Source organism: Bombina bombina, chromosome 7 (assembly GCF_027579735.1).
Source record: "Bombina bombina isolate aBomBom1 chromosome 7, aBomBom1.pri, whole genome shotgun sequence".
Lineage (NCBI taxonomy): Eukaryota > Metazoa > Chordata > Amphibia > Anura > Bombinatoridae > Bombina > Bombina bombina.
This window is the reverse complement of record NC_069505.1, coordinates 116,578,413-116,599,686: the sequence shown is the minus strand read 5'-3', so window position 1 is coordinate 116,599,686 and position 21,274 is coordinate 116,578,413. Positions and strand designations below refer to the sequence as shown.

The 21,274-nt window shown below is 37.8% G+C and overlaps 1 protein-coding gene across 1 annotated transcript in view; it reads left to right on the top strand.

Moving 5' to 3' along the window:
* Nucleotides 1-21,274, top strand: part of PARVA (parvin alpha) — a 293,074-nt gene that overhangs the window by 160,144 nt on the left and 111,656 nt on the right. Inside the window, exon 4 of the mRNA XM_053720259.1 lies at nucleotides 16,379-16,481. Coding sequence (XP_053576234.1) covers nucleotides 16,379-16,481 — 103 coding nt within the window. The remainder of the gene's footprint in view (nucleotides 1-16,378; nucleotides 16,482-21,274) is intronic.

The following is a 21,274-nucleotide window of genomic DNA, read 5'->3' as shown; positions in this document are numbered from 1 at the left end:
CCTTTAATACAGACGTGCACGTAATACACATTACTTACAATTTTATTTTTAGTTGTTGATTTAGAAGTTTAAAAGGACGTGGGACTTAAAAATAAGCTTGTTATGTCTAAAATTTTACTGTCCCTTTAAACTAAAAGAAAATATTTCATGTATTTGAAATGCAGTATTTCCTTCCCTAAGGCAATAATAGAAGTCAATTGGAAAGTTGTTTAAAAATGTATGTTCTATCTGAGTCAAGAAAGAAACATTTTGGGTTTTATGTCCTTTTAATAAGGATTACTGTTATAGTAGGATTGGTGGTAAAGGACAAATCACCATAATCGTGAATACATTTTGTTAGTAAACAGAATGTAGTGTATTTAAAGGGACACTAAACCGATTTTTTTTCTTTCATGATTCAGACAGAGCATGCAATTTTAAGCAACTTTCTAATTTACTCCTATTATCAATTTTTCTTTGTTCTCTTGCTATCTTTATTTAAAAAGCAGGAAAGTAAAGCATAGGAGCCGGCCCATTTTAGGTTCAGCAATAAGCAAGCATAACCCAGGTTCTGAATCAAAAATGGGCCAGCTCTTATGCTTTACTTTGCTGCTTTTTAAATAAAGATAGCAAGAGAAAGAAGAAAAATTGATAATAGGAGTAAATTAGAAAGTTGCTTAAAATTGCATGCTCTATCTGAATCATGAAAGAAAAAAAAATGGGTTTAGTGTCCCTTTAATGTAAAATAAATATACATTAGAAAATACCATCTTTCAATGACTATAAAGAAAAATCTGACTTTATGGTACCTGGTCTGCTACTGCAATGTGAAAGCCAAGACGCACATTTTTTCTTTACACAGGAAGAGCATCTGTTTATTGGTATTCAATCTTGCATTGAAGCCAATGGTAAATTGTGACATTGTCCCTAACGATGCTGCACTATGCTATAGATAATGTGCTTATACACCTGCTATTTTCTTCATTTCTGAAGGAAGCCTAGAGGCACACGCTCTGCTTAAATCACTGAATACTATAGATATTTATCCTCTGGCTGAGTTTAGAGTCCTTCTGGTTTAATACTCTGGAACTGAATCAATTGGAAACCCTAATGTGAAGGGTGTCATTGTGTGACTGAGACTTCTTCTTGAAGATTAATTCATTCAGCCGATTGATTTAACTTTGGGATCTAACCTCACTCTCTATCCAGCCAATTGCCTCCAATCTACAGTTAACCATTGGGAAACATTAAGACCATTTTTTATTTTTTTTTGCACAAGACATATGTAATCATTTTTATGTAGCTACTTACACCTACAGAAGTAACCTGATCAATTGAAGCTGCCATTTGGCTTTTGTCATTCTTTGATTGAAAAATCAATACCATGACGGGCGTGAACAAACTGTAGCTTTAAGGTATTACCGTTCTTTTATTATATCCAGTGTTTCATGTCATAATGACGTTATGTAAAAAAAAATACTGATGTGTAAAAATGTTCGGAACTCCAAACTAGGGGGAAAAAAGCATTAGTTGGTGTAATTTTCTGCAAATCTATTTTTCTTTTCTGATCCAATCGGCAGCTCCAATTTCACATTGAAGTTGTGCGACTAACGAATTAGAACATGTCATGTTTTGACTATAATGACCCTTTAAAGAACCAGTAAATACAGAAGATTGGTGCTAACAAGACAATACAATAGTACTGAGTTTGAAAGTTATGTCTGTTTCCACTCCCACTGCATCATGTGACAGCCATCAGCCAATTAAAAATGCGTATACGTACATTGTGTGAATTCTTGCACATGCTCAGTAGGAGCTGGTGACACAAAAAGTGTAAATATAAAAAGACTGTGCACATTTTGTTAATGGAAGTAAATTGGAAAGTTGTTTAAAATTGCATTCTCTATCTGAATCATGACAGTTTTATTTTGACTTGAGTGTCCCTTTAATATTTCGTTGGCCACTCAGCTACTGTCTGCTGTTTAGTTTTCCCCTGCACATGGTGTGCTCATTCTCAAGCACTGTGCATGTGCCTGTGCAAAGCAGTGAAGCAGCAGATAGATTGGGACTAAGCTACCGTGCTGCCAAGCAGAAAGGTGACAAGTGTGGCACAAACTGTGTCACCTCTTTGTATAGCCCTGCAAGTGCCATTATAATTCACTGAAAGTACCACGCATAGCACTGGTGCTGCAGGTTTCTAAACAGTGCTATATGTGATAGATTCTATTGCGGCAGACATTGAGGGACACTGTCCCCATCCGGTTTATAACCAGGATATGACTGCTACTGTTCCAAATCCAGAAATGTATGTTTCACTTGTGAAAAGAAGGGCCCAGGGGAAAAAAGGTGATGCTGTGGAGAATGAGGCAATGGGGGAGGAGATAAGACGTCATGTGAAATCCAACTGTCATTTATTTTTGCCACATTGTGAAAAAGACAAATGAAACATAAATAAAAAGTTCCTTTGTTGCGTATTTTTGTATACTACGATGGCACCAGGTATCACTGTGCTTTTATTTATATTTGTTAAATTACATTAACGATAGAAGGATGCCAACTTCAGTTTTTCTGAGATCACCCTTAGGGAATAACTGTTGAGATGTTACATGCAGTTTGCAGCCCATTAAAGCATCCAAAAGTAATTCATGTGAATGAATAAAATGAAGTAGTTTATTTTACAAAACCTATGGAGCTGACAGACAAAAATAGATTTATGTTGAGGCATTTCTCGATTGGCCTTTATTTATCAATATTAAAGGGACAGTCTAGTCAAAATTAAACTTTCATGATTCAGATAGGGCATGCCATTTTAAACAACTTTCCAATTTACTTTTATCATCAAATTTGCTTTGTTTTCTTTGTATTCTTTTGCTGAAAGCTAAACCTAGCTAGGCTCAAACTGATTTCTAAACTATTAAAAACCGCCTCTTATCTCAGTGCATTTTGACAGTTTTTCACAGCTAGACCGCACTAGGACATGTGTGCCATATAGATAACATTGTGCTCACTCCTGTGGAGTTATTTATATATATATCCAGCACTGATTGACTAAAATGCAAGATTGTTAAAAGAACTGAGATAAGGGGGCAGTCTGGAGAGGCTTAGGTACAAGGTAATAACAGAGGTAAAATGTATATTAATATAACAGTGTTGGTTATGCAAAACTGGGGAATGGGTAATAAAGGGATTGTCTTTTTAAAACAATAACAATTCTGGAGTAGACTGTCCCTTTAATAAAATAGGATCTATCTGTGTTAGAGAGAGCAGAGAGGGTAAAACAAACACAATAACGGCTCCTGTTGGTTGTGCTGCTTATCCAGTACAGACCAGCGCTCTAACTTTTGTGGTAGGCTGAAGTGCCAACAGTTTAAGGACAAGCTTTGATTGCTATAATTCCATGAAGAAAAGTTTAGTTGTTTTTTTTGGTCTAAACATGGTATCAAAGAGTGTAGAAAATAGAATTTGGTAGGGCTTCTGGGTTCTGCACCTTTGATCAGTATTGTTAATAGCTGAAATGTTTTTTTTTTTTTTTAATTATGCACCCCCAAAAATGCATTGATTCATATATTTTAGTTACAGTGGTAATAGTAGTCTCTGGTGAGGGGAATATAGTAGTTTTCTTTCCTAAGATATGGTGAGTCCACGGAATCATCAATTACTAGTGAGAATATCACTCCTGGCCAACAGGAGGAGGCAAAGAGCACTACAGCAAAGCTGCTATATGTGTCACTTCCCTTACCCATAATCCCCAGTCATTCTCTTTGCCTGCGGTGCAAGGAGGAGGTGAAGTTTTGGTGTCTGATCTACAATCAAGATTTTTTATTTTAAAGCAGAGTAGGTTTGCTCTGATCTTTCTAAAGAGTCTAGCCTTAGCCCATGTTAGTCTCTTCAGTAGGGCAGTGGTGGCTTTTAAGCAATTGGGAACTTGTGGGGTACAATCCTCACTGCGTTTTCCCAAAACATTTTGCTGTCCTATTTAGATAGCCTGAGTAGGTTTACTCAGTCTTTCTGTATTTCCACAGGTCCATGTGAGGGAAGGCATCCTCTCAAACCAGGTGAGCTGTCCTGCTGCCGGACAGATGAATATTAAGGTAAGTGCCAATTTTATTTTTCTATGTATCAGGAAAAAACTGGCACTTATTCAGCTGAAACGCTGCAGAGGGGCGTTTTTTATTATTCCTGTCAGGGTGCAGGTTTTTATGGAAGTTTTTGCAAGCACTGCTAGTGTGAGGAGTTATTTATTTTATTGATGGCTCAGTGAGGATCTGTTTTTAGTAACGGATCATGTACTTTTTTTGGGGGGGGGGGGGGTTATTGTTTGTTTTTAAGCCTGTTTTCAAGAAAGTTGTTTTTAAAAAAATTGCTTTTTTGTTTGCTGTAGGACCGCCCCTTTTAGGGAGGTTCTGATTCTTTGATGTCAGAGTTTTTTTTGTTTTTTTTTAACTTCCTGTAAGAGTGAGGTGCGCATATTTCAGATGGCTCTGCTGTTTAGAAGGCTTCTTGCTGTTTTTGCTTCTCTGGAAATCCGGATTGTAAACAGGATCGTTTTTTTCCTCAGTTTGCTGCGGGTTGCAGGACAGGTAGGGCACCTCAGTAATTCTGCTGAGGTGTAGAGTGTTACCTGGGGTATGTTTTCTTGATTTGGTATATTTAAAGGTAACATTTATTTAAGAACGTTATTTTTGGTTCTGTATTATATCCTTTGTTAAAAGATTTTTTTTAAAAAAGGGTTTAAAAAAAAAAAAAAAGGTAGATTTTTTTTTATTTGCTTCTTTTTTTGTATTATGGATCAGGAGGCTGTGCAGGATGTTACCTGTAGCTTATGTTTTGATGCCCAGGTGGAACCCCCAGTACCTTTTTGTTCTTCATGTATTGAAATAACTTGAGCTTATTGAAATAGACATTTTGATTCTGAGCCATCATTAGCTAAGGTGGATACTGTTCAGGAGCCTCCTGTTTCAGCTGTGCCGCAACTTTCTCCTCAAGCTTCCCAATCCTATCTGCACATGAATTGCCCTGCGTTTCCTCTCATGCTCCATCTGGAATTACTTTGCAAGATATTGCTGTCCAGGTATCTTCTGCGGTATCTGAGGCGCTGTCTTCTTTTCCCATGCTACAGGGAAAACGCAAAAGGAAATTTAAAGAAACAGTAAGTAAGGTTTCTGATCCTGAGTTTCTGATCCTGAGTTTGCTAATCAAAGTCTTTCCATTTCAGAAGTCTGAGATTCAGGCAGTATAACTCCTTCTAATGATGCTGAAGTTGTGTCCTTCAGATTTAAGCTGGTACACCTCCGTTTGTTAAGGGGGTTTTGGCTACCTTGGATGACTCCGATACTACTATCGTTGTTAACCCTAAGAAGTCTAGTAAGCTGAACAAGTATTTTGATGTTCCCTCTGCGGTGGAGGTTTTTCCTGTTCCAGACCGTGCTTCTGAAATTATTGCACGGGAGTGGGAGAGATCTGGTATTCCTTTTTCTCCATCTCCCCTATTTTTAAGAAAATGTTTCCTATAGCTGACTCTATTAACCTCTTAAGGACATATGACGGAATTTTTCCGTCATAAAACAATTGAGCAAACAGAAAGCTGTGTCCTTAAAGGGTTAAGGAGTCATGGCAAACGGTTCCTAAGGTGGAAGGAGCTATTTCCACTTTGGCTAATAGGACCACTATTCCCATAGAGGATAGTTGTTCTTTTAAGGATCCAGTGGATAAGAAATTGGAGGCATTATTAAAGAAAATGTATGTTCACCAAGGTCTTCAATGACAGCCTGCGGTGCGTATTGCTACTGTTACCAGCACTGCAGCTTACTGGTTTGATGCTTTGTCTGATTCTATTCAGACAGATACTCCTCTTGAGGAGATCCAGGACAGGATTAAGGCTCTTAAGGTTAGCCAATTCCTTTATTTCGTATGCTTCCTTACAGGTCATTAAACTGGGAGCAAAAATGTCTGGTCTTGTGGTTCTAGCTCGCAGAGCCCTTTGGTTAAAATCCTGGTCTGCGAATGTTTCTTCTAAGTCTAAGTTATTAGCTATTCCCTACAAGGGTAAGACCTTGTTTGGCTGAAATTATTTCAGATATCACAGGAGGAAAGGGATCTTTTCTTCCTCAGGATAAAAAGAATAAGCAGAAAGGTCGTCAGAGTAATTTCTTTCATGTAATTAGCAAGAGTCCATGAGATAGTGACGTATGGGATATACATTCCTACCAGGAGGGGCAAAGTTTCCCAAACCTCAAAATGCCTATAAATACACCCCTCACCACACCCACAAATCAGTTTTACAAACTTTGCCTCCCATGGAGGTGGTGAAGTAAGTTTGTGCTAGATTCTACGTTGATATGCGCTTCGCAGCAGGCTGGAGCCCGGTTTTCCTCTCAGAGTGCAGTGAATGTCAGAGGGATGTGAAGAGAGTATTGCCTATTTGAATTCAATGGTCTCCTTCTACGGGATCTATTTCATAGGTTCTCTGTTATCGGTCGTAGAGATTCATCTCTTAGCTCCCTTTTCAGATCGACGATATACTCTTATATACCATTACCTCTACTGATTCTCGTTTCAGTACTGGTTTGGCTTTCTACTACATGTAGATGAGTGTCCTGGGGTAAGTAAGTCTTATTTTTTGAGACACTCTAAGCTATGGTTGGGCACTTTTATATAAAGTTCTAAATATATGTGTTTAAACATTTATTTGCCTTGATTCAGGATGATCAATATTCCTTATTTCAGACAGTCAGTTTCATTATTTGGGATTATGCATATGAATAAATCATTTTTTCTTACCTTAAAATGTACTTTTTTCCCTGTGGGCTGTTAGGCTCGCGGGGGCTGAAAATGCTTCATTTTATTGCGTCATTCTTGGCGCAGACTTTTTTGGCGCAAAAAATTTCTTTGTCATTTCCGGCGTCATACTTGTCGTTTGACGTTTTGCGCCAAAAATGTCGGTGTCACCGGATGTGGCGTCATTCTTGGCGCCAAAAGCATTTAGGCGGCAATAATGTGGGCGTCTTTTTTTGGCGCTAAAAAATGTGGGCGTCATTTTTGTCTCCACCTTTTTTTCACATTATTTAAGTCTCATTTTTCATTTGCTAGAGGCTTATTCATTGGCATTTTTTCCCATTCCTGAAATGGTCTTTTAAGGAATTTGATAGATTTTGCTTTATATGTTGTTTTTTCTCTTACATATTGCAAGATGTCTCAGATTGACCCTGGATCAGAAGCTACTTCTGGAAAAACGCTGCCTGATGCTGGATCTACCAAAGTTAAGTGTATCTGCTGTAAACTTGTGGTAACTGTTCCTCCGGCTGTAGTCTGTGATGTATGTCATGATAAGCTTGCTAATGCAGATAGTATTTCCATTAGTAATATTCCATTATCTGTTGCTGTTCCATCTACATCTAATACTCAGGATGTTCCTGTTAATATAAGAGATTTTGTTTCTAAATCTATTAGGAAGGCTATGTCTGTTATTCCTCCTTCCAGTAAACGTAAAAGGTTTTTTAAAACTTCACATTTTTCAGATGAATTTTATAATGAACATCATCATTCTGATTTGTCTGTTTCTGATGATGATTTTTCTGGTTCAGAGGATTCTGTCTCAGATATTGACACTGATAAATCTTCATATTTATTTAAAATGGAATTTATTCGTTCTTTACTTAAAGAAGTTTTAATCGCATTAGAGATGGAGGAATCTAGTCCTCTTGATACTAAATCTACTAAGCGTTTAAATTCGGTTTTTAAACCTCCTTTAGTTATTCCGGTAGTTTTTCCTGTCCCTGATGCTATTTCTGAAGTAATTTCTAGGGAATGGAATAATCTAGGTAATTAATTTTCTCCTTCTAAAAGGTTTAAGAAATTGTATCCTGTACCATCTGACAGATTAGAGTTTTGGGACAAAATCCCTAAAGTTGATGGGGCTATCTCTACTCTCGCTAAACGTACTACTATTCCTACGGCAGATAGTACTTCCTTTAAGGATCCTTTAGATAGGAAAATTGAATCCTTTCTAAGGAAAGCTTATTTATGTTCAGGTAATCTTCTTAGGCCTACTATTTCTTTGGCTGATGTTGCGGCAGCTTCCACTTTTTGGTTGGAGGCTTTGGCACAACAAGTGTCAGATCATAATACTCATAGCATTGTTAAACTTCTTCAACATGCTAATAACTTTATTTGTGATGCCATCTTTGATATCATTAGAGTTGATGTCAGGTATATGTCTTTAGCTATCTTAGCTAGAAGAGCTTTATGGCTTAAAACTTGGAATGCAGATATGTCTTCTAAGTCAACTTTGCTTTCCCTTTCTTTTCAAGGTAATAAATTGTTTGGTTCCCAGTTGGATTCTATTATTTCAACTGTTACTGGGGGGAAAGGAACTTTTTTACCTCAGGATAAAAAATCTAAAGGTAAATATAGGGCTGCTAATCGTTTTCGTTCCTTTCGTCAGAATAAGGAACAGAAGCCTGATCCTTCCCCTAAATGTGAAGACTGTGCTGTTTCACAGAAAGATTGCTAATCTTCCTGATATTCATTGTTTTGTACAGGCTTTGGTTCGTATAAAACCTGTCATTAAGTCAATCTCTCCTCCTTGGAGTTTGAATTTGGTTCTGGGGGCTTTACAAGCTCCTCCGTTTGAACCTATGCATTCTCTGGATATTAAATTACTTTCTTGGAAAGTATTGTTCCTTTTGGCCATCTCTTCTGCTAGAAGAGTTTCTGAGTTATCTGCTCTTTCTTGTGAATCTCCTTTTCTGATTTTTCATCAGGATAAGGCGGTGTTGCAGACTTCATTTAAATTTTTACCTAAAGTTGTGAATTCTAACAACATTAGTAGAGAAATTGTGGTTCCTTCATTGTGTCCTAATCCTAAGAATTCTAAGGAAAGATCGTTACATTCTTTGGATGTAGTTAGAGCTTTGAAATATTATGTTGACCCTACTAAAGATTTCCGAAAGACTTCTAGTCTATTTGTTATCTTTTCTGGTTCAAGGAAAGGTCAGAAGGCCTCTGCCATTTCTTTGGCGTCTTGGTTAAAGTCTTTGATTCATCATGCTTATGTTGAGTCGGGTAAAACTCCGCCTCAAAGGATTACAGCTCATTCTACTAGGTCAGTTTCTACTTCCTGGGCGTTTAGGAATGAAGCTTCGGTTGATCAGATTTGCAAAGCAGCAACTTGGTCTTCTTTGCATACTTTTACTAAATTCTACCATTTTGATGTGTTTTCTTCTTCTGAAGCAGTTTTTGGTAGAAAAGTACTTCAGGCAGCTGTTTCAGTTTGATTCTTCTGCTTATAATTTCATTTTTATTCATTATAAGATTAAAACTTTATTTTGGAGTGTGGATTATTTTTCAGCGGAATTGGCTGTCTTTATTTTATCCCTCCCTCTCTAGTGACTCTTGCATGGAAGTTCCACATCTTGGGTATTTATTATCCCATACGTCACTAGCTCATGGACTCTTGCTAATTACATGAAAGAAAACATAATTTATGGAAGAACTTACCTGATAAATTCATTTCTTTCATATTAGCAAGAGTCCATGAGGCCCACCCTTTTTTTATGGTGGTTATGATTTTTTGTATAAAGCACAATTGTTCCAATTCCTTATTTTTTATGCTTTCTCACTTTTTCTTATCACCCCACTTCTTGGCTATTCGTTAAACTGATTTGTGGGTGTGGTGAGGGGTGTATTTATAGGCATTTTGAGGTTTGGGAAACTTTGCCCCTCCTGGTAGGAATGTATATCCCATACGTCACTAGCTCATGGACTCTTGCTAATATGAAAGAAATGAATTTATCAGGTAAGTTCTTACATAAATTATGTTTTTCGTTCCTTTTGTAACTTTAGAGGTAAACCCTTCGCTTCATTTTCCAAACAGGAACTATCTTAGTCTTCTTAGAAGTCTGGTCAGTCTTGGAACAAGGGGAAACAGTCTAAGAAGCCTGCGGCTGATTCCAAGTCAGCATGAAGAGCCGGCCCCCGATCTAGGAACGGATCTAGTAGGGGGCAGGCTTTCTCAATTTGCTCAGGCTTGGATACGGGATGTCCCAGACCTGTGGGCCGTGGAAATTGTATCTCAGGGGTACAAGATAGAATTCAAGACTTTTGTTCCCAGAGGCAGGTTTCTTCTCTCAAGATTATCCGTAGACCAGATAAAGAGAGAGGCGTTCTTAAATTGTATCAAGGATCTTTTTGCCCTGGGAGTTATAGTTCCAGTTCCTCTGCAGGAACAAGGTCTGGGATTTTATTCAAATCCGTTTGTGGTTCCCAGGAAAGAGGGAACTTTCAGACCTATTTTAGACTTAAAGTGTTTAAACAAGTTCCTCAGAGTACCGTCTTTCAAGATGGAGACTATACGTTCCATTCTTCCTTTGGTTCTAGAGGGTCATTTTATGACAACCATAGATTTAAAGGATGCGTACCTTCATGTTCCCATTCACCGGGATCATCACAAGTTTCTAAGGTTTGCTTTCTTAGACAATCATTTCCAGTTTGTGGCTCTTCCTTTCGGTCTTGCCACAGCTCCCAGAATTTTCTCAAAGGTCCTGGGGGCGCTCTTGGCAGTGATCCGGTCTCGGGGCATTGCAGTAGCGCCTTATTTGGACAACATTCTGGTTCAGGTGCAGTCTTTTCAACAAGCTAACTTTCATACGGAGATCTTGTTGTCTTTTCTTCGCTCCCACGATTAAGGTAAATCTGGGGAAAAGTTCTCTGATTCCAGCCACAAGAGTAGTGTTTTTAGGGACCATAATAGACTCCCTACCAATGAAGATATTTCTGACAGAGGTCAGAAAAAGAAATATCTTCGACTCTTGTCTTGTCCTTCAGTCCTCTCCTCGGCCATCAGTGGCTCTATGTATGGAGGTAATTGGTCTGGTGGTAGCTTCCATGGACATCATTCCGTTTGCTCGGTTCCATCTCAGACCTCTGCAGTTATGCATGTTAAGGCAATGGAACGGGGACTATGTGGATTTGTCTCCACAAAAAGTTCTGGATCAGGTGACAAGTGACTCTCTTCTGTGGTGGTGGTAGTCTCAGGAACATTCTCCCAGGGAACTTGCTTTCGCAGACCTTCCTGGATGACCGTGACCACGGTTGTCAGCCTTCTCGGTTGGGGAGCAATTTGCGGGTCATTGAAGACTCAGGGTCTTTGAACTCGGGAGGAGTCAGTTCTCCCTATAAACATTCTAGAACTGAGAACGATTTGATATGCTCTACTGGCCTGGCCTCAGTTAGCCTTAGCCCGGTTTATCAGGTTCCAGTCGTTCAACATAACATCGGTGGCATACATCAACCACCAGGGGGGAACTCTGGTGGAACAACTGTTGTCTTTCTGCGATCCACATCCCAGAAGTGGACAATTGCGAGGCAGATTTTCTGAGCCAACAAGCCTTTCATCCGGGGGGAGTGGAACTCCATCCGGAAGTATTTTCCAGTTTAATCCTTAATTGGGGGCAGCCAGAACTGGATCTCATGGCTTCTCAGCAGAATGTCAAGCTTCTGAGGTAAGGCTCAAGGTCAAGGGATCCACAGGCTTTCTTGATAGATGCTCTGGCGGTCCCTTGGAATTTCAGTCTAGCTTACATATTTCCTCCATTCACTCTCCTGCCATAATTCATTGCTCGGATCAACCAGGGGAGGGCGTCAGTGATTCTCATAGCGCCGGCATTGCCTCGCAGGATCTGGTATGCAGATCTAGTGGAAATGTCGTCTCTACTTCTGTGGAGACTCCCTCTGAGGAAGGATCTTCTACTTCAGGGTCTTTTTCTTCATCCAAATCTCGTTTCTCTGAAGCTGACTGCTTGGAGATGGAACGCATGATTTTATCTAAGCGTGAGTTTTCAGAGTCGGTGATTGAGACCATGATTCAGGCTCGTAAGCCTGTGACAAAAAAGATTTACTATAAGATATGGCGTAAATATCTGTATTAGTGTGAATCCAGAGGCTACTCTTGGAGTAGAATCAGGATTCCTAGGATTTTGTCTTTCCTCCAGGAGGGTCTGGAGAAGGGTTTGTCAGCTAGTACTTAGATTTCTGCGTTGTCTATTTTGTTGTATATGCGTTTGGCGGATGTGCCAGATGTGCAATCTTTTTGTCAGGTCTTGGTTAGAATCAGGCCTGTGTTTAAGGCCGTTATTCCTCCCTGGAGTCTTAACCTTGTTTTTAGAGTTTTACCACAGGCTCCGTTTGCATCTATGCATTCCTTAGATATTAAGTTGTTATCTTGGAAGGTTTTGTTTCTTTTTGCTATTTCTTCTGCTCAGAGAGTTTCGGAACTCTCAGTTCTGCAGTTTGATTCTCCTTATCTTATTTTTCATTCTGATAAGGTGGTTCTATGTTCTAAATTAGGTTTCCTACCTAAGGTTGCTTCAAACAAGAATATTAATCAGGAGATCATGGTTCCTTCTTTGTGTCCTAATCCTTCTTCTCCTAAGGAGCATTTGTTGCACAACCTAGATGTTGTGCGTGCATTGAAGTTCTATCTTTAGGCGACTTAGGACTTTCGTCACGGCCCACCCTTTAAGACAGTTATTTTTTCTAAAACCTCAGGCACCTCTACACTTTTCTGTTATCTTCTTTTTCCATTTTTCCTTCGGCCGAATGACTGGGGATTATGGGTAAGGGGAGTGACATATATAGCAGCTTTGCTCTAGTGCTCTTTGCCTCCTCCTGCTGGCCAGGAGGGATATTCCCACTAGTAATTGATGATTCCGTGGACTCACCATATCCGGAAATAAATACATTTATCAGGTAAGCATAAATTATGTTTCCGAGTCTAGATTTAGTTGGGATGTTCCCTCATTAAAAATGGATTTATATAGGTTGATTATCAAAGAATTGTTATTATAAAAAGAATACACATCATCTACAATTTGTACTTTTTTTTTCTAAAAAAAATCTGTGATAATTTATAATACTGTGTGGTTAAAGCAGGGGGTGTCTTTTGGCCTAAGGCACTGGTTTTCAAACCTGTTCTCAGGCCTCCTTAACAGGACAGATTTTCAGGATTACTTGGGGTAAAAGCAGGTAAAATAACCATGTTTACTAATCAGCTGATTATTTCACCTGTCCTCTAGTTCAGATATCCTCAAAATGTGACCTGTTAGGGAGGTCTGAGGACAGGTTTGAACATCAATGGCCTAAGGGAACTAGAACTGAGGCTAAGGCAGGAGGATTTAGTATAGCAGCAGATTTTGAGGAGTAGTTCCATGACATGATCAGTGGCGGCTCTATAGGGGAGCGGCGGGATGTTATGCACCTCCAAACACGTGTCACCCCTGTTCAACTGTAAAGGGCGGTGCCAAGCAGCCTATATATTATGTTCTGTGTCTTTAAACATTTTGCCACCTTTGTTAGCCTCCCAAATTTTAAAAAACATAAAACACAGTACAATTGTATAATCAACAACTACGTAATAAAACAACAATGCAATATCACTTACTTCTATTTCAAATGAGTAATAGATTTTGTTTGGCAAATTTCAGTTTGTTTAATCCCGCCCCCCCCTCCTGTATCATGTGACAGTTATCAAAGCATGCATATAAGTATATACTGTGCACTCTTGCACATGCTCAGTAGGAGCTGGTACCTCAGAAAATGTGCATATGAAAAAATTATGTACATTTTTGTAATGGAAATAATTTGGATTTTTTTTTTTACAAAATTGCATGTTCTATCTGAATCATGAAAGTTTAATTTTGACTTTAGTGTCCCTTTAAGTTTTGGAACTGCCACTGGGCATGTTGCTTTCCCTCTCCTATGCTCTCCAAATTTATTTATTTTTTTTAAATCCAGCTTTATTGGCATTAGTACGTTTTTACAAAACAACAATATACATACAAACAGTTATAATGTATATGAACGGATTCATCATTTTAAATAAAGAACATTATAATAACAAGATTAGTCATCAAGAAGTAATTGGTATAAGAACATAAAATAATGGGAAATAGAAAAGAAATGTGTCTTCACTCATACTCTGGTTAGTTTTATTTGAACTCTGTTTGGGTTGTCAGTCTTTTATGCTCACATAGATGTTTCAGTGATTTTATGTTACAATTATTACTGTAATTAGAAAAAAAAAAAGTCCGAGAGGGGAACAGCACCTGGGAGTGTGGAGTGTGCACGGTAGACCAAGGGCGCTGCCAAACCCCAGACACATAGAAAAGATAAGCAAGGTCTCCAGCACTTTGTCAAACCAACTTTATTCAGACACAAATAGCGACGTTTCGGTGTCACAGCACCTTATTCATGCATGAATAAGGTGCTGTGACACCGAAACGTCGCTATTTGTGTCTGAATAAAGTTGGTTTGACAAAGTGCTGGAGACCTTGCTTATCATTACTGTAATTAGAGGAATCCTCAAAACGGAATATCATCTTCTTATTTGGTCATTGAAGGAAATGGGATTATTTATATAATGTTTTTTAAATATTGTTCCCATATGTGTTGTAACTCAATAAAGATTTCAATATTCCCAAGTTTTTGATAGTTGTATTCCTCTAACTCAACATATTCTTATACCTTGCTCCTTCACATTCCTGTTATTGGAGTTTCTTTGCTTTTCAAATAAGGAATTTGCTACAATTTATCAAAATTTGAAAGAGTTTACGATGACTTTTATTGGGGAGTTTAGGGCTTTTATTTAAGATCCATATCAGGGGGTCAGCTGGAAATAACATTTCAAAAATGTTCTCTACCTCCTTTATTATTTCCAACCAATATTCGTTTAGTTGTGGGCACCATCACCATATATGTCCCATGCCACCATCCATATGTGCTCTTCAAATATTTTATTACAGATCAATTTTCCCTGGTTGTCATGTAGAGGTGCTTTACCCCTTAAAGTGAATGTCAAGTTTACGCAATGGCAAACTATAGAACTTACAAAATGAATGAGAGTTTCATTCATGAAATCTTTACTATATACTTATCTTCAGAGATATTTCAATAGAAACACTCTATGTTCCGGTCGACATATTCAACAATTGATTGACAGATGACTCATCTGCAATCAACTAATAGTTTCCACCCCCCAGGCAGTGACGTTTGTGTAAAGGGGCTGAATGCCCCGGGGGGGGGGGGGGGGGGGGGACTACAATTTAATGATTGCAGATTAGTCATCTGTCAATCAATTGCTGATTATGCCGGGTAAAGGATCACCTCTTATCTGTAGAGCGTTTCTATTGAAATATCTCTGAAGATAAGTATTTAGTAAAGATTTCATGAATGAAACTCTCATTCTCTCATTTTTTGCACGTATAAAACTGGTGTTTTTTGAATTTGTAAATCAAGTACTATCTAGGGTCACAACCTTTGAAAACCCTCTTGAATACCTTTACCTGTTTCAATTGAAGAAACACACACAAAAAAATAGAGAGAAGCCTTAACAAGGCAACAAAGAAAACAATAGTTTGTTGTATGCCCATTTACCACCCTAAGAACAGTCTCCTCTTGCCCACAATGTGCCTTTCACTCACATATGGTTTACCTGAATGATGAGGCCCACACAAAGCTGAAACATACCTCTGGGATTGCCGTGTCTCTTGTTCAGAAAGGGATTGCCTAGTGTTTCAGGGTCGGACTATGTGTTTTAAACATGACTAGCCAGTTGTTCTCTGTGAAAGACACATTTTGGGCAAAAATAGATCACAGCTGGGGTGGTGGTTACCAATAGAACAAGCGGTTGTAGTTTTGTTCATTCCCTGATTGATCATTTCACTCTTTTTATCTATATATTTGATGTAGCCAATAAGACACCAGATATAAATAAACTCCTGCATTAATTCAGCCAATCACTAAGTAGTATGTAGCAAGCTCCAACAAACCTCCGTAAACATAACTATACAGTATCCACCCCAGACTGTCTTGGGGGGGGGGGGAGCACCATTTACAAATGTAAATTACAGCAAAAATGGGCAAAATAAATAATAGCCAATGCTCATTTTTCTATAATGAATTAAACATTTTTGGGTGACAATTTCAAATGTAACGTATCATTAATTTATGTAGATGAAGGGACCATACTCTTTAGAACAATTTTTTAACCACAAAAAAACATAACAGTGTATTTCTCAGATATTATTTGGCAAATATTACTAATACACCAAATGTTTTGTGGTCTGTTTTTAACAAATCATAACTTTACTAATTTATTTCATATAGTCAGAAATCACAATTATGCAAGATTTATACAATCTTTGTAACTGTCTTATCTAAATAAATTCCGGTTCCTTAAAAGAAATTATTTCGATTTAGCGTTTCCCTGTAATTTTCGCATTATCTTCTAAAGCACAGTCTTTGCTTTCTAATTGAAAAGGATTTTTTTTTCTCTGTATAGAATTGCTAAAACATTTCTAGTTATTTTGTCTGCTAATGCTTTCTGCATTATATTTCTGCCCAGGTTCTAATTGACTGGATTAATGATGTGCTGGTAGGAGAGAGAATCATTGTGAAAGACATTGCCGAGGATATGTACGACGGACAGGTTTTACAAAAACTTTTTGGTAAGAATCAAATTGAATAAAACACAAAATTATAAAGGTACTTAGTCTAGTTTAGAGGCATTTCAAGAGTACAGGGGGTGAGCACATTAAAATGACAATGTAAAGTACTTTTACTAAGCTTTATTGTGTTGCAAATATAATCCAAAGTATTAAATTAGGCATTAGTTTACACAATGCAGTTTTTTATGTCTGACTGAGAGAGAAATTTTGAATCCATTGAAAAAAACTTACATTTCTTTTTTTTAATTTGGAATGCTGTAAAGTGGTTTTTATACTCAAAGCAAGAGCTGCTATTATAGGGAGCTTTGTTTTAAACCAAAAAGCAAGGCCTTGGTGTAACAAAAGACTAGCTCTTGTAGATAGTATCTTCTTTAAAGTGAAGGTAAACTTTGATGAATGAAAGCCAGTTTTTTTAAAAATACTATTAAAAACAGACGCACTTTCATTCATCAAAGTTTAGAAAGCAGCCGTTTTGATTAAAAACTTACCTTTGTTTTTGTCATAGCCAGAGCAGCTTCCCCCACCCGGAGATCCTCTCTTCACACATCATCAATGACTAATCCAGCTTCCTCCAATCACGGTATGGCCTCAGGCAATGACTCCCCTGGGGGGAAAGCCGTGATTGGAGGAAGCCGGATTAGTCATTGATGATGTGTGAAGAGAGGATCTCCGGGTGGGGGAAGCTGCTCTGGCTGTGAAAAAAAACAAAGGTAAGTTTTTAATCAAAACAGCTGCTTTCTAAACTTTAAAGAATGAAAGTGTCCCTGTTTTTAATAGTATTTTTAAAAAACAGGCTTTCATTCATCAAAGTTTACCTTCACTTTAAAGGGATATGAAACACTTTTTCCTTTCATGATTTAGATAGAGCATTCAATTTTAATCAACTTTCTTATTTACTCCTATTTACTTATTTTTCTTTGTTCTCTTGGTATCTTTGTTGAAAAGCCAGGATGTTGCTTAGGAGCCGCCCCATTTCTGGAGCACTATATGACAGCAGTTTTGCAAGAATGCAAGAGCTCTAGATAGCAGCGCTATTTCCTGCCATGTAGTGCTACAGATGCCTACCTAGGTATCTCTTCAACAAAGAATATCATGGGAACAAAGGAAATTTCATAATAGAAGTAAATTGGAAACGTTGTAAAAATGGTATGCTCAGTCTGAATCATAAAAGAACATTTTTGGGCTTCATAGCCCTTTAAGAAACGGTGGTCTTAAAACTAATACATCAGAGCTGGTGGATTAAAATAACGCCAGGATTAATCCAACCATTGGTAACAGACAAACCATGCCCTCACACAGGTTGAGCGAGAGCAGAAGGTGGCGTTGCATGGCGCAACCTCAGGGGGACAGGTTAAAAAAAACAAAAAACATTCAGCATGTTTCTGCGCTGCTCTTTCATTATGATGACATCTTTTTTGAGTACAGTGTCTCTTTCACGGCTTTATTTTTAATTTGAAAAACTGTGTAGTATATGACTGACAGCTTGACTTTTAGTGTTAAACATTACCTAGATAACATGAATTATTAAAGGTTTAGTATTTTGTCAAAGGTATTTTATATTAAAGTGATAGCAAACTCTCCCCTTTTTAAAAAAACAGATCCGGAATGTTAGTGATATTTTAGATGGAGTATAATTCATCAGTTGAAATTAAGATGTGGTATAACTTATTTTTTGCGTTCTGCCGCTCACTTCAAAAGTCAATTTTTCTATGAGCTAACAGTTTGAATTGTTGTCCAATCAGCACTCTAGCTACAATAAAAGTGCCATATGGGGGGCGGAGCCTGTTCTCAAAGCAGCAAGATGTGTCTTTGTGAAGCTTCTAGAGTTTGGAAGATATTTTATTAGTTAAACATAGCACATATCTCTTATTCTAAACCTTTATGACTGATTTCTCAACTGGAAACTGACAGTAGCTAAGAGCGGAGGATTTGACTGTGTATCTGCCTATGCTCTTTGAGACAGCTATGCGTTAAGCTTCATCACAAGCCTGGTAGCCATTTTGCAACATGTTGTGATCCAGCTGCGTAAAGATCTTAAGAAGTGAGTCCTGGGAGAGGCTCCTTTTTCCCCAATCATTGTACCGACATCAAACCTTGGAGGACGCTAATAGATCGGATAACATTAAGGTGCTGAGTAACACTGCAGATCTAGTCAGCTGTGGGAAAGTAGGTGAAGGAATATAGGCCGTCATATTCTGTTTGCGGGAGGCAGTCCAGCCGTTTCCAATCCGGTTTACTCCCCTGTGGGGGCTCCCTGCCCAGATGTCAATACTGAATCTATTGAGGTACAAAGAATTAACCGGGATCATCCATTAGAGAGTGATCAAACCTGGGATAAAACCTCTATGGTACAAGTTTCTTGGCATCAGTACCCTGCAAAAATCTCAGCTATAGCAACTGTTGCTCCTTAACACAGAATGGCGCAATAGTCTCTCGCTACAGCCTTTTCAAGAACTGAATAGTTTGTCTCCACAGATCTATACAAGAGCTGTACCTAAACACTGTGTTCCAGCTACAGCCATTGCCAGTGCCTATCCGGAGAACACTTCCACCTTATATGTTTCATTAATACAACTGAAGGCTGGCATAGGCTAATATAATCTTAGTTTTTCTCTCTCTCTACCCGTTATAGTGGATTTTTTTTTATTTATTCCTCTTTGTGGTTGAAATTACGTTGCACAGTATGCTTATGGTTAAATATATATAGTCAATTAATCGATAACTATAGTTTTGCTAATACTAGACACTGATCATAACTTTATTTTTGGAGAGTGATTACACTGTGATTCAGGGTGTGTGCTCCCTTACCTACTACTTATAAACCATACATAAGGTACTGTGTCTCCTAGTCAGCAGCCGTGACTTTTATGCATAGTCACTGTTAAAGTAACACTGACCACTGTATATCTTATGACTTGATTTATCTAAATGTGCTAGGGAACACTTGCAATATCTAGAATATATCCACTTCCATAAAGTGTATACTCTTTGTTCTCTCCCTTATGTCTAGCTCCATTTATCCACAAGTTCCTAGGTGTCCTCCCCTATACATATCTAATATATCTTTACATTTCACTTCCTTTTTTACTATAAAGTGGACCTTCAGTTGCAGAGGATATAAGGCTTTATACCAAGATAGATTACCACCAGTTTTTTTCATATCTGTTCATACGTCCAAGAGTAGCCTATATATATTTAGGAGGATGTTTAAGGCTATGGGGTCAATTTATTATTGTGCGGACGGACATGATACGATGTAGCGTATCATGTCCACCGCACATCAATAAATGCCAAGAACATACGCTGTCGGCATTTATCATTGCACCAGTAGTTCTTGTGAACTGCTAGTGCAATGCAGCCCCCTTCAGATTCGCGGCTAGCAGGGGGTGTCAATCAACACAATCGTAATCAGAGCAAGCGGACAGGTTATGGAGCAGCGGTCTTTACGGAGCTTGCTAAATTGACCCCTACGTGTCTCTGTTATTTCACTATGTACCTATATACATGCAACTATAGTGTGTCTTTAGTATACCTTTTACATTTATGCTCTGTTTGTGTCTGTTAGCAGGATTGTGTATTTATACTCCAAGTGCTATACATAATTTATAATTATAATCTGGTTGCTAGACTAAGTTTTGAGGCCCTTAGGCTTGTCAAACAGAGGTTATATGCATTCTTTTTATATAGTAGATAATATATTTAACAAAGTTTAAAAGTGACATTTTCTATACTTCATAAGTTTTACAAGGGACCTATCTTGTAGGATAGAACATTTTGCTGTAATGACGTGTAAGATAATGCCTGTAATAATCACTTCCAAGGGTACTAAGATGTTGACTTTTTACTTTTTCCTTGTTTTTATCATATTGGGCTCTTAATTATTAAGTCCTCTAGTTATAATTTTATGACTTGAGTATAAAGTGACCTCATCATAAAAAGATATGTTTCCATATTCTATACGTCACCATACTATTTATACATATATGGGTCGTTATATTTCTCCCTTCAGCACTAACTAATATTCCAAGTATTACTATGTAATATGTAACTCTTTGTGTTATGATGTTCTAAGGCCCAAGTGTGGCCTCTGCAATGGCTAAATCTCCTCCCTGCAGTCCTGTATGTGACAGGGTCCAAAAGTGGCCCTCTTTCCAATTATTGGGAAGCCTTTATTCTAAAAAGTTATTCTAAAAACGGGTCATTGAGAAAGTGTAACCATACGAAATGCGTTTGACCTTTTTTCCTTGTAATCACTTTTTAACTTCAAGCTTCAATAAAGCCTATTTTTATGGCAGCTGCCTGGAATTCTTAATTTCAAACCCAGAGAGGACTAGTGCTCTTCGTACCGGTATTCTGTTATTCTAAAAAGAGGTTTTAATTATATTGGTCACATCTGTTATAGAATACTGTTGTATGTGTCTAAGAAATTGTTATGTTTATTGTTTTTGTGTACTGACCTTAAATACATACTCTGTAATTGCTTATAAACCTCAATAAAAGTAAAATATTTAAACAAAAATAAAACATGGGGAAAAAAGTGCCATATGGGGAGAGCGATGATTGGAGAACAATTCAAACCTTTAGCTCACAGAAAAAATGACTTTTAAAGGGACATTAAACACTTTCAGATGGTAATATAAAATGATAAATTGTATAATAAAACAACTCTGCAATATACTTTTTTTAAAAAAAAAAAAACTTTTATTTTATTTGGCATCAAGTACAAAAACGTAAAATCAAATCCACAAAGTCACATTGGAACAGTTACATAATTGCATAGTTATAAAAAGCAG